This window comes from Tachypleus tridentatus, chromosome 9 (genome assembly GCF_004210375.1).
Source record: "Tachypleus tridentatus isolate NWPU-2018 chromosome 9, ASM421037v1, whole genome shotgun sequence".
NCBI classification, from domain to species: Eukaryota; Metazoa; Arthropoda; class Merostomata; order Xiphosura; family Limulidae; genus Tachypleus; species Tachypleus tridentatus.
Genome location: NC_134833.1, coordinates 125,861,489 through 125,875,352, shown reverse-complemented (window position 1 = coordinate 125,875,352; position 13,864 = coordinate 125,861,489). Strand labels below are relative to the sequence as shown.

The following is a 13,864-nucleotide window of genomic DNA, read 5'->3' as shown; positions in this document are numbered from 1 at the left end:
CTTCCCTTTAGTATTACACTGCTATATCAGGGACGGTTAGTGCAGATAGGCCTCGTGTAGCCTTGTGCAAAATTCAGAAACAAACAGATGATACAAGTAAATATTTCACTGCATGGAAATGAACCAATTTGGAATACCGACATAATCTAAAGTTCTTATAAAACCATTTTACGTATTTTGGCTCAGCTACCATTGAGGTTTATGTATCCGATACATAACGTGATTTTACTTAGAAAACTCTGGAGATAGTGGATTGTTTTATTGTACTTATGCGTTTAATTAACCTTAATAGTACACAGCGCATGATAATTTTGTTATTAAAACATGTCATGTTATGGTTTGCTAATTTAGGTTCGTATCCTTAATTTTACTCTCTCTCTCCGATATACAATGTATATATATAATATTTTATGGAAAATATTTTATTTACAAATAACTCGTAGAAGTAAGTAATAAAACACATCCAAACAGATTTCTGAAACACATACTAACAATATTATTAAAAATTAATTTAAAAAGGGTAGTAGGGAATACGGAAACAAAATAGGCTAGAGTGAAAATGAAATTGTAAAAAGTAAACAAACAAGCTGAAGGTTAGAGACGTACTGTTGTCGTTATTTCTCGAATCTATAAATTCCTATTTTGACTCCATGTCTGAAAGCAGTAATATTTAGGAGAGTCTAAAGATTTTGTTTTGTTTTCTTATTGCAAAGTCACATGGGGCTATCTGCTTAGCCCACCAAGGAGAATCGAACCCCTAATTTTAACGTTGTATTAATATATATTAGATCAGGAGTCCAAAGAATGATTGAAGAAATAACGTCAACACTATGTCTCAAACAAGTGAGTAAATTGTTGTTGACATCACGACAGACGTTATATGTATAAATATATAGTAGTTCATCGGTAAGTCTGAGAGCTTACATCACTAAAAATAGGGTTTAGATACTTGTGGTGAGCATAGATTAGATAGCCTATTGCGTAGCTTTTTTGCTAACAAGAAACAAAATTTCAAGACTTAGAATATGAACTCAAGAATAATCTAATTAAACTGTTCTAAGTCTGCGGACTTATACCTCTAAAAACCGAGTTTCTATACCTGTGACGGGCAGAGCATGGATGGCCCATTGTGTACCTTTATGATAACTAAAAAAAAAAACAGTTTAGATATAATTATCACGTATAAAATGTGTGAAATTAGAAGAAAAAAGAGAAAATTAAATTTATTTAGTATTTCATTTGGGTTTTGAATCCGCAATTTTTTTGGTAGGAGCAAGTTTGTCGTTGAAATCCTGTTCTCCATGAAAGTATTAGATAAGTCAGTAGACTAATAACTCTAAAAATTGGGTTTCTATTCACAATGTGGGCAAAACACAAATATTTTATTGTGCTTTATAACACAAAACAAATAAATACAATTAAATAAATAGTGAAACTGTTCATTACGTTCACACTACAAACAATAACAAACCAAAAATTTCCTAATTTCGATGACTTTTCTTACATACATTTATAACCAAGTAAATTATGCATGTGCTTGAAAATGTTGTGTTCTTTTTCAGTGTAATTTTGTATTGTAACACTATGATTTCTAGGTATAAAGTTACGCTGAAACATTTCCAGAACATCAAAACGGCAAAGAACGAACAAACCACAGTTGTTTACTGCACAACCAAGTATGTTCCATTTCTGGTTGCTATTGGCATATTGTGTAATCCAGATCCTAGTAAGATATTTGTTTTCCCTTCAAGCGGCCCGGCATGGCCAAGCGCGTAAGGCGCGCGACTCGTAATCCGAGGGTCGTGGGTTCGCGTCCGAGTCGCGCTAAACATGCTCGCCCTCCCAGCCGTGGGGGCGTATAATGTGACGGTCAATTCCACTTTTCGTTGGTAGAGTTGGCGGTGGGTGGTGATGACTAGCTGCCTTCCCTCTAGTCTTACACTGCTAAATTAGGGACGGCTAGCACAGATAGCCCTCGAGTAGCTTTGTGCGAAATTACAAAATACAAACACAAATTTCCCTTCAAGTAAATCTCACGCGGAAAAATGTATGCTTATTTTTTTGCTAATTTGAATGGCCATGAAGACTTGAAATATAATGGAATGTTGTGGGATTGCCACAGAAAGATGCTGCCTTGATGTTATCGAAAAAGAAAGATATTATGCTTTATAACACAGATATGGTTTTACTTCCACATCGAATGTTTTCGAATTGTCGTCGTTCCTTTAATTAATTCTCAGATCAATTATATAAAAGAGACGGCTAGCACAGATAGCTCTCGAGTAGCTTTGTGAGAAATTAAAACATTAGCACAGATTACTGCTGAGTAGCTTTGTGAAATTAATTAAAAAAACAAAAAACAATTGTTTGCTTTAAATTTCGCAAAAGCTACAAAACATGAGGGCTATGTTATGCGACCTTGATTATGAGGGTAGAGTGCACCGAACGAGAAAAGCCCCCGCTAGTACAGCGGTATGTCTCCTGGACTCTGAAATGTTACCGGTAAAAAAGTGATCGTTATAACGCTAAAATTAGGGGTTCGATTCCCCTCGGTGAGCTGAGCAGATAGCCATTTGTGGCTTTGCTATACGAAAAACACACACACACAGATGCTATTTTTTTATCTTTGAATTCGTCTGATTTTACTCTTCAATTATTTACAACCTTTGTGTGGAACAGACATTTTGAGAGTTACCAACTATTTGTGCGTATATTATTGGCTCTTGTTTGCTTTGCTTCACGCTAACTTTTATGTCATTTAGTGATATTATTAGTGCATGATTTTGCTATCGTAGTAGCATTCCGTTTTATATGCAGTGGCATAAATTATTTTGTTTTCTACATTTTCCTCTGTATTTCGCGGAATACTGATCCATCTTCATTATACCCATACGTTAAAATAAGCTTAAGGTAACATTGACTCTTAAAGAGTGGCAGAAATATTTCAAATGTTACATTTTTCATTTTTAGTCTAAGTCGAAAACTAACCTCTTTTTCTACACAGATAACTTATTTTTGTCTTAACGGTTATTTTCTGAAACCACAGTGTTTATTGGAGTCACCAATGTATTACCATAACTTCACCATTAAAGTCAATTTCAGTAGGAAATTTAGCACACTTAACATAACTTGAAGGTTTTAAAATTAAAAATATTTACCAATTGTCTAATTATCACTAAAGAAGGTATTAATTATAATTTAATTGCTCATAGGTCGTAAACATTGCAGAAGCTTGCAAAGTTTTTAATTCCAACTATGAATATGTCACAAAGAGCATACTTTTTAAAATAATTTATAAGTTGTATGTCGGACCAAATAAATTATTACAATTGCTCGTGCATTTTCCGTAACTTACTTGTTTTGGGAACATATCTGTAGCATAATCGATGTGAAATTACCATTTTTCGCAGAACCTGTATTTATCCACGTTTTACCAAGTTCCTAAATATAAAAGTAGTAATAGATGAGATAATAGTGCTACGATGTGTAAACAACTACTACTGAATTAGAACATTAATATTTGTCACTTCACCGTTATTTCATCAATTTGTTACTAAGATAGCTTAAAGATAACCTACATGGTAGGTATGAAATTTAACCTAAAGAAAGATGGTATTTAGAATAATTTGTGCGAAGAAATTCACTATGCACGTTCACGTAAAAAACGTATTAAATTTAAAATCAAAATTGTGTATGTTTGTAGAAACTTCATTGGGAATTATGAAGAACTGAAACAATAAATAATTCTACTCCTATTTTAAATGGTTGAAAGATATTTTGGTAGTTCAGCTTTTGGCGTAATTTTATATATGAGATATGTCTACTCTACTCAATACAGTAACAACCTACTCCCCAGTCATTATATACATTTTTAAACTGAATTAGACTGTTGCTAAAGGTTCTTCCGGCATTATAGTACATATTGTTTCAAACTTATTTTATTGTAATCTAATTGCAACCTTTTTATACAAAACATAAAGGGGAAGCTACTAGGTGATCATGGAAGTATTAAACATGAAGGTTGAATCCTTGGCTGATGAGAAGCAGGATTCTTTGTTGGGCATCAAATTGATGAAAAAGGAAGATGAAACCTTCACAATATTTAGTAGTAAGTCTATGTATTTGGAATTTTAATGGTTTACATTCTTTCCAGTTTTAGTATTGTGCATTTGACCTGTTTTTAATTTAGCAGTGTGCCTGGATTTTCTATTATTCGTTGGAAACTTTTTCACCAAATTTATATTTATATTCATAAGTAAAATTAGGCTGCATTCTCTTGATTATTTTGGTCTTCAATATTAAAAGCATGAATGCAGTAACACATCAATAATTTTATTTTATACTATCACCTTTAAATGATGCTTCCCCCCAATTCACCACATTTCCACCTTCCATGTGACTATTGACTGTTTTGGAAACTTTCTTCTCTAGTTGAAACATTGTTGGTTATTCGACTATGAATGACCATTGATGTTTTGTTGTCACTCATTGATCAACATATTTAGATCAGATAGAGGATTTGGAAAGAATTTGCATGTACATTATTGTTGCTTGTATTTTGATCTAACTGAGTGTACAAGGATCTCATTGGTTCTCTATTGGCCCTGATTGATTAACATGTGTGCAGTGACCATGATCATACAAGGATTTCATTGGCTCTTTATTGGGATCTCATCAATGCTTTGTTGTCCCTGCCAGGTTAATAAATATTTGTGAACTGACTATGAGTGTGTAAAACTGGCCTATCTTTATAGATGTTAAGATATAGAAAAATATAAAGTTTTGCTGATAAAAAAACAAAAAAATTTAGGAGACATTGGAGATTAGAGATATAAAATTTGTAAAGTTTACAGATAAATAAAAGTATTTTTGATCTTAATGTGAAAAATCACTTTGTACTCAGAAAAGTAATCAAAACTGTTGAATACATTCAAAGGCAAATATTTATTAAAAATACTCAATTATAATATTTGTTTTTTTATACAAAATCTTGTAATTTTTACTGAAAGACTGCCATATTTTATTAAAATATAATACTATATTAAAAGCTACATTTTGGAGACTGTAACAAGTACACCATGGTTTCAGGCTCAGTCTATTCAAGCCTCTATAGAAAGTGTTAATGGATACATCGAGTGCCAGGGCTGCTATGGAAACTGAGCCATATAAAGTTCAAAATTCTTGTAGTTTCTTTGCTTCATAAAACCTTATGAGTTTTCCTACTACATTTAAAACCAGAATATTTCTTAGTACCATCTTATTCATATTGGTAACCTGTTCCTTTCTCATAGTTGAAATTTCAGTTTTGTCCTTTTCTTTAACTTTTCAGCTTGGACCTATTAATTATTACTATCCTTTCCTTCAGCTGGTATCTGATCTGCTGTTCTTTAGACTACTCTGCCAATCCCTTGCTGTGTCTTCTTCCCATGACTGCTGTCACTGTAGTTCTGTATTATTATCTTATTTCCGTATTAAGTGGAAACAGCATCACATTTAAAATGAAGACTACTCAAACTAGGGTTGATGATTTAGTAATATTTGTTCATTCATTGTTCAACAGTTCCAGTAATTAGGTTCTGTCAGCCACTTCTTTTCTGTTTAGTCAGCAACTGAAAGTTAACAAAAACTTGGTATTTGATTTCCCTGTCATCAGCTGTTCATAAATAAATTATCAGATAAAAACTGTCAATAGGTGTTGCTAGCAACTTGTTTTCATTTTAGTAAGCATTCAGAAATAGTGTTAGTGATAGATAGCCCTAGTAACATTCAATAACAAAGACAATCTGAACATGTTTTGGGCCAGTGGGAATCAAACTTGAGAACTTCAAATCATGAGAAGGACTCCTCCCTCAGTTAAAAACAAAACAAAACATTTAAGCTGAACAAACTAGATGTTTAAAACAACTTGCAAGTGTACAATTGGACAGAGCAAAGATAATCCATTCTACAGCTTTTGGTTTAACAGTAATCAAATATTTTATTATGAATTTCCTTCCATGAACATAAATTTCAATAAAGAAAAGTTAACATAGAGATGAACACTTTTCTTCATTTTTCTGCTATTGATATTACACAAGAGTAGTTTTCTCAAACTCATCAGTATTTGTTTCTGAAATTTAAAATAAATAAAATGATAGCCTTACCTGAAACATTCTCAGAATTTAAAATGACTTCCTCCAAGTTTATTGTAATTCATCTAAGTGGCTAACAAAACAACCTAATGAATTTATTTAACAGTTAAAAGTAGAATTTACAAAGGTAATATGAAAACTGTGAACATCAGTTTAACATTAAAAATAATTAAATAATTTAAATTTTAAGATATTTATTTGAGGACAGTTTAAAAAGAATTCTAGTTCACAGAATATCATAAGGAAGAAAAAGGTTTATATTGATTCAGTTAATAGCTGTTTCTGAAACAGTTTTGATAAATTTATCTCAAAAGCTACAAAATGAGTAGTTGCATATATTGCCTCAGTATTTTAACTTGGAGGATTACTAATATAGCTGTAAGAACTTTGTACTGTCACACATGCTGTCTGACTAACTCTATCCAAATAACTTTTATTACAGCAAAGGCTACTTTTTATGACAATTTTAGTGTATTTTGGTTCCTCAAGGTATGCACCTTTCTACCATCCAAGCCTATCTCAGTGATTTGTAGTTGTTTGTTGAAAAATCACCTCTTCAGAATATATACTTTGTTAGTTATCTGAGTGTTTGTACACTGTTTAACAGTGCTGCTACTGATAAACAATTCAGTGTTATGGAATGAAAAGTTTAACTGTTGCTAAAATTCAACAATATCCAAATTCCAGTGTTTAAATTGTTAATATTTTTTATGTTGTTGGAATGAGCAGGAAAAAATAGCTGATGTATATTATGTATTGGTCATCATTGTCTCAACTTCCTCTTATAACAAACTAAAAGACTTTTATAAACACTTGATTTTACAGGTTTTTAGAAACTATTAAGACCATTAGTTTAGCCAAAAAAAAAAAAAAACAAAAAACTGGAAAAGTATAGAACTGGCAATTTTGCAGTACTATAACAGCTTAGCATTCTGCTGAATATATTATTCTGGTGTCAGAAGGGCTAGCTTACTTGTACTTGAAGTTGTTGAGATAACTTACACATCAAAATGTTGCAATTTAACATAGGTAGTGCAGAAATAGTATAGCATTTCACTGACTTCAACACATAATGCTCATCAAGACACTTCAGGCTAAAACTGCTGCCTTCATAGTGAGTGTCATTCATTATGATATTCATTGGCATTATTTAGAAAAAAGAGGGGAACAACTGATAAAAAACAATTACAAATAAGGATGATGTAGAGATGGAAATTACAAAAGTACAGGAATAAGGTAGGAATTAATACACAAATTTCATACTAATTCCTGTCTTTTTCTTTCTGTGCTTCATGGCATTTCCATCCCTGCAGCAGCATTATTTTTGAAATTTTCTTTTCACTACTTGTTTTAAGTGATTTCTAAAGATGTGTTTAACCCCTAACAATTAAGATCTCTTACACTGGTTTAAAAATGAAATTTGCATAGTCTCTCTCCCTTGTGATATGAGACACTGTTAGGCAGTTTTATCTATCTTGGTAGAAGCCATTTCAAATTGTTGTTGATGTTATTCCTTCCTCTGTGCTAGTAAACCCGTTAGAGGATGATGCTCTTTGGAGGTAAGTAGAGGCTATTGGTAGGTTTCCCACATTATGCATGGAACTTTGAGACATTAGAGACATGATATCTATTTTGCAATGGATGTTTCATAGTTCCAGTCAAGATAAGAGTGCAGCATACTGCTTAATTTTCATGTTCTTTTGCTTCCACTCAATGTTTCCATTACAATGATCTAAATATTTTGAGAAGTACTTTGTTCTTTTTGATTCTTTCTGAGTTCCTTCTGGCTCCACTGCTTGTATGAACTTGTTAGATTTATCAGACTTGTATGATGGGTATTTTAAGTCCAGAAGGTTTAGAAATGTTTTGCTTTCTTAATGTGGCAACCTGTTTAACCACCATTTGGGACTGCAACTAACAATATGCATGGCATTCCAAGCAAATGTTTTAGAATTTGACCTTTGCTGAAAATTGATTTTTTTATGTGTCTGTATATTATACTAAAAGTACAGAAGAGGCCTGTATGCATGTTGTGTGGATTTTGATTATGTTTTAGTGAAGTATAAGCTGTACTGCATTTTGTTATAGACAAATCTACATTATTCATACTTTTAGCTATAGGGGAAGAAAGTTCTCTTCTTACCATTTTGAAGTTTGATTTTACAAAAGAGGAGCAAGAGGAAAAGTGTGATGGAGAATCAGAGAAAAATGAGGTAATTTGTAGGTTAAACCTTTTATTGTTGTGTTATTAAGCAGAATGTGTAGCTGTCTTTATGTTTTTTTTTTTTACTTTGCATGGGAATCTAGTTAGTAATGACATGTTTATAGTCACAAGCTAAATAAATCCACTACAAGTTTGCCACATTGTTGTGAAAACACTCATTACAGTTTTTCTTCTTGCTGCAGTAATATTACTAGACTACAGGTGTTTCCACATGTGCACTTTCTACCAATTACCTGTGCAAACTTCATCAGTTGAATGAAATAGTAATTTTAAAGTTTGGATTTTTCTTGAGATTATAAAACATATACTGTGTTAAATCATCTATAACATTTACTGTAGTTTAGTACATTATATTAAGCCTATTATTATGCCCTACATCATTGTTGGTGCTGCTCTGTCAGACAGCTGTGCTTCTTTATTACAGTAGTACAGCAGATGAGTTTCCATTGTGTGAGACTCCATTGTAATGTTGTAATATTTTGTGATTTAGTTGTGTATAGTTGCCTGAAGCATATGGGTGGATTCTCATCTGTTACAAGAAGATACCATGCTGTGCTTGCCATGGCTAGTTGCATGTTTGTTTTGGAAGTTCTGCTGATAGCTGGGTAATTAATGGTATTCATTAACCTGTAAAACAATAGATTCATTAGTTGAGTACATTTCTTGTAACTTTCTCATAGCCCTTTATCTAGTGTGATAAACTTCTGAAGATTGTCATTTATACATTTTGTGAAAAACAAGCTATTTGAATAAAATTAATATTCTAAAAAGTAAATTTCTGTTAAATAAGACTTGAACCTTTTTGTACTTGGAAAATTAATTCCTAATGTCCACTTAAAAACAGCAACCAATATTTAGTATTATGTAACTTAACAGTAATATCACATTTATCTTTGTAAATCAAATAAGTGGGTAATTAACCTTTTTAACACAGGCTTGGTCAATTTCAGTGATCATGTGACCTCTATATACTCATTTAGTTTTTATAGATTTAATATTTTTGTCTTTCAGCATAGTGTGTATATCAGCACAAAATTTATTAGTCTTTCAGTTAAAATCATGTCTTTTACATATAAAAGTAATATTTTTAATGAAGTATTTTAATAAACTAAAATAAAAGATTTGTCTATAAATATATTGAGTATTTGTTTTGAATAGTTTATCTGAGTAATTTTCATGTTAAAATTAAAAATATTTTTCTTCATCTTAGAAATTTCAAATTTCCTTTGTGTAATCCCTAAAACCTCCTATATACTTTTCAAACGTTTATTTTAGTAAAACTTTATATTTTATCTGGTATTTTCTCTATCCTAACTTCAGATAGGATTGGTCAGTTTCACTGACCTCACAACCACAAAAAAAAAAGAAAGAAGGAAAAACAAAATAAATCTAAATTACCCTATTTTTAATTACTAGAATGAGTCCAGATTGTAACAATATACATCTATTTACAATTAAAAATTTTATTGTTTTGTTGCCTTTGAACTGTATCTAACTACTGTCTGTGCTATTATAAGTTGTAACTCACTCAGGTCATGTGTAGCTCACATTACTCATATGCATGTTTTGTGAAACATTTTTATTATGTTATCTCTTTTACCTCATGTAATTATCTTAACTAGGCTAAAAAAATCCCTATTTTTTACATTTTAGTTAATTTTATAATAATAAATAAAGAATAAATTTGAAAAATGAGAAAGTTCTTGCCCAGTCTTCTTTTTTCATATTGCAATTTGTTAAAGACATTTATGCCTACTTTTTTATGCTATTGGTAGTAATGCACTAAATAATTTTTAATGAGTTAAGTAGTGCACTAAGAAACATAGACTAATAACATGTGAAAAGCAGATAATTTCCCCTGACTTTTTTTTTTTAATTTTCTAACTGTGAGACAAGGGCCATTACAAATTCAAGCTAAGCATTAAGTTTCTCACTGGAGCATTGCTTGTTCTCTGAATGAAATTGACTATTATCTGTTCAGAACACAATGTTATACAATACACCATTTTGATAAATGAAAACCTTGACTTTCTGTTGGTTGTGTGTAACATATAATTTAATATAAGAAAGAACTGTTAACATAACCTGAAAAGAGGGCATGTGACAAGTGGGTGTGGCAGGAGCGGTGTGATATTCCATTTGATAGTTGTGCAACCAAACAAAATTGAAGGCTATAAAATTTTTTACCTGTCTGAGCAATTATGATTTTTATAGTAAGTAATTTATGTTTCATTTCTTACTCTTTCAAGAGATGATAAAAAATAAAGACAAGATACATGGAGAATATATGTCATGTCATACTAGGGGAAATTAAACTTTTTTAAATATTGCCTTGTAGAATTATGAATTTAAAAGATATATATGATTGAAATATGGATTGTTAACTAATATTTTATGCTATAATAATTGGTATAACATAAAGAAAAAGTAGTTTAATAAAGTGTTGAATGTGAGATACTAAAACTTTATGTTGTTAACAGTTTAGGATACCCTAGTCCAGAAGGTTAAATAAGGAAACATATTTTACAATCACTCATAGGGGTAATAATGTTTTTATTTAAAATACATTATGATTAAAATTAAAAATAATTTAGTAGTCTGTTAGTCAGTCTGTTTATATGCATTGTTTAAATACATTAAACATCAATATTTTAGTTAGTATACAGCGACTTATATTTTATTAAATAATACAGTTATGAATTTCTGAATGAATGTGGGTAGAAGTTCCTTTCAAGCCTCCTTTCCTAAATTTGTACCTGCTTACACAATAGTAACTAATACAGTTGTGCAGTTATAATTTAGAAATATAACACAATGTAAAAAAATAGTAAAGTTACACTTTATTTAACACAATATAAGCAACTAAACAGTTTGCAGTGGTTGCTGCCAGCTAGTTGAGTTCCCTCTAGGCAGTTGTTCAAACACAGTGACTGATAAGTTTGTAACTTTTCAACAATGAAGACAGGGTGATGGGAAGCAAATTTTGCGATTATTGCAGCTGAAACCCAAACCCTCAGATCACAAGTTCCCATACCTTTTCAATTGTGTAATTTTGATTAACAATTTAACTTATGTAACACTAATCAGTGTAACTGATTTCAACAACTAACTCTAGTTCTGGTTCCTATATTGATCCACATGTCTTTGTTTTCAAATGCTAATGGATATTTTAATTTTGGAAATCTGAAGTTTCTAATTTGAATAAATCTTTATGGTCTGTATTTATGAATGTTTTGCATAAATAAGGACTGTTGTACACCTTTTTGAAAAGTGATCAATTTTCATTTGTATTATATTGTCTTTAAAATGCTACAGAATGTCAATTGTAGTTCTTATGCAAGCTGTTCTGTCACAATTTTATATCGTCTGTGGTTGTAACATGACTTGCTTATTCATCTATCCAACATCATTTTAACATATGTTTATACTAAAAGTGAGTTTGAGAATTTTTTCATTAAGTCACTATAATCTGGTCAGTATTGTGTGCAGCTAGAATTCTGTGTCAAGTTACACGTTATACACAACTGTAAGAAGTATAATTTTCTATTGAATCAACTGTTATGTTATTCACAATGTAAATGTGTAGTATCCTTTCTTGATTCAGCCATTATGTTACATAATAGAAATCTGTTTAATCAACAATTATGTTACATCACATAAAGGTTTAGTATTTTGTGTTTAATCAGCCATTATGTTATCAGAGGGATGGGAAAATAATAATAAAAATAAATCCCAAACCTGTCATAAACTTGTTCCCTGGAGAAACATATGATCAATCAGACCTTAATGCTCTTGTTGAACAGTTGTCGTCTCCATTTCTAAGTACTGTCTTTTATTTACTAAATATCTTTCGAACACCCTTTCTATTCCAATTTATACAGATGGTTCAAAATCAGGTGATTCTGTGGGCTCTGCCATGGTTTGTTGCAGTTTGGTGGTTGCTTGCAGTATCCACTCTACAGCTTCTGTGTTCACTCCTGAACTGTACTCCATATCTCTTGCCCTGGATCATATTGAAGCTGAGCAGTACTCCAACTGCACTACTTATACTGACTCTTAGTTCTCTACTGGCCCTGGAATCGCTACACGTTGGTTTACACCCTGTTCTCGCTGATATTCAAAACCGACTGGCCCATTTCTCATTAACATCTACTTCTATCCAGTTTTTTTTTATACCAGGCCACGTTGTTATTCGCGGGAATGTGCTTGCAGACGTGGCAGCTAAATCTGTTTGCTCTGGCACTATCACCACTGTGCCTATTCCGTACATGGACTATGGTCCTGTATTCAAGGCTCGGCTCCGTGCCAGCTGGCAGTCCACTTGGAGTGAGCAACGTGACAACAAGCTTTTTCAAATAAAACCCTATATTGGGCTTTGGCTGTCTTTCTTCCATAAGGTTTGGAAGGAGGAAATTGTTCTAACTAGACTAGGCATTGGTCACAGTTTTTTAACTCATCATTTTATTTTATCTGGAACTGATGCACCAGTGTGTAGTTTGTGTCACACACAAATCACTGTAAGCCACATTTTACTTTCCTGCCGTCGTTACGACTCTCAACGACGGCACTATTTTAAACATGTTCTGTCACAGGGTTTGTCTGTAACATTAGACTGTGTTATTGGTGACGGTGACACTGTCCACCTTGATAAAGTTTTTAGTTTTTTTATGGCCATTAATCTTTTTAACTTCATTTAAGTGTTTGATTTTTATTCATTACATCTTTTTAATTGTGGTTCCCTTTTCAGTCTCAATCTCTCTAGTTCAATTTGACACTGTAAAATGGCCAGAACATTAAATAACTCGACACCAAGACTGGAAAGACCAACTTCATGTGACTGACGCTGCTGTTTGAACTATCCGTTTAACTACCCGTTAGTCGTCCTGGCGAGTTGTTATTACACTTTTGCTGCATGTCATTTAACACTCCTGCGAAAAGATGTTTCTAGTTCTGATTTCTCCAAACCCGTTCCCCTGGCTGTGGTTTCGCTAGATAGTAGATATGGACAGTGGGAATCTCGTTAATCCATTCATTTATGGATTTAAATGGCAATTTCATTTAAATACAAAATTATTAGCCTAATATTAATAACCTTTCAAGTTGCTCTGGGGCCTTTTAGGCCCCACTTTTCGTAGGAGTGTAAACACTTTTATTACTTTACCTTTTAGTACTGGCCATAATGACACATAACCCTGAACCGGGACTGGAAAGACCAACTTCAGGTGACTGACGATGGTTCTTGTACTTACCTGTTAGTCTTCCTGGCGGGTTATGATCATTACCATTCTGCTACAGGAAGTCCTTTACAACTTTGTAGACTGGATGTCAGCATTGGTTTTATGCTATTTTATGTTTTAATTGCTGTTTTGTTTGTACCTTTGTTTCCTTTTATGAATTTTACTACATTTACTTTACTTTTATCTTTTTACAGGACATTTGGCTAATTTTTATTACGATTTTGCTATAGCCTCATCTTTCAACACTTTTATTATTTTACCTTTTGATAATA

At 32.1% G+C, this 13,864-nt stretch overlaps 1 protein-coding gene across 5 annotated transcripts in view; it reads left to right on the top strand.

Annotated features, from left to right (window-relative positions):
• Positions 1–111: 111 nt before the first annotated feature.
• Positions 112–13,864, top strand: part of LOC143226297 (uncharacterized) — a 47,564-nt gene continuing 33,811 nt past the window's right edge. Inside the window, exons 1-3 of one of the 5 annotated variants that reach the window (XM_076457082.1) lie at positions 112–1,676; positions 3,981–4,108; positions 8,247–8,344. In XM_076457082.1, coding sequence (XP_076313197.1) covers positions 4,000–4,108; positions 8,247–8,344 — 207 coding nt within the window. In that variant the 5' untranslated portion in view covers positions 112–1,676; positions 3,981–3,999. Of the gene's footprint in view, positions 1,677–2,718; positions 3,582–3,980; positions 4,109–8,246; positions 8,345–8,845; positions 8,961–13,864 lie in introns of those variants that run through there. The other 4 variants (XM_076457081.1, XM_076457084.1, XM_076457083.1 and 1 more) reach the window with 4 other exon arrangements.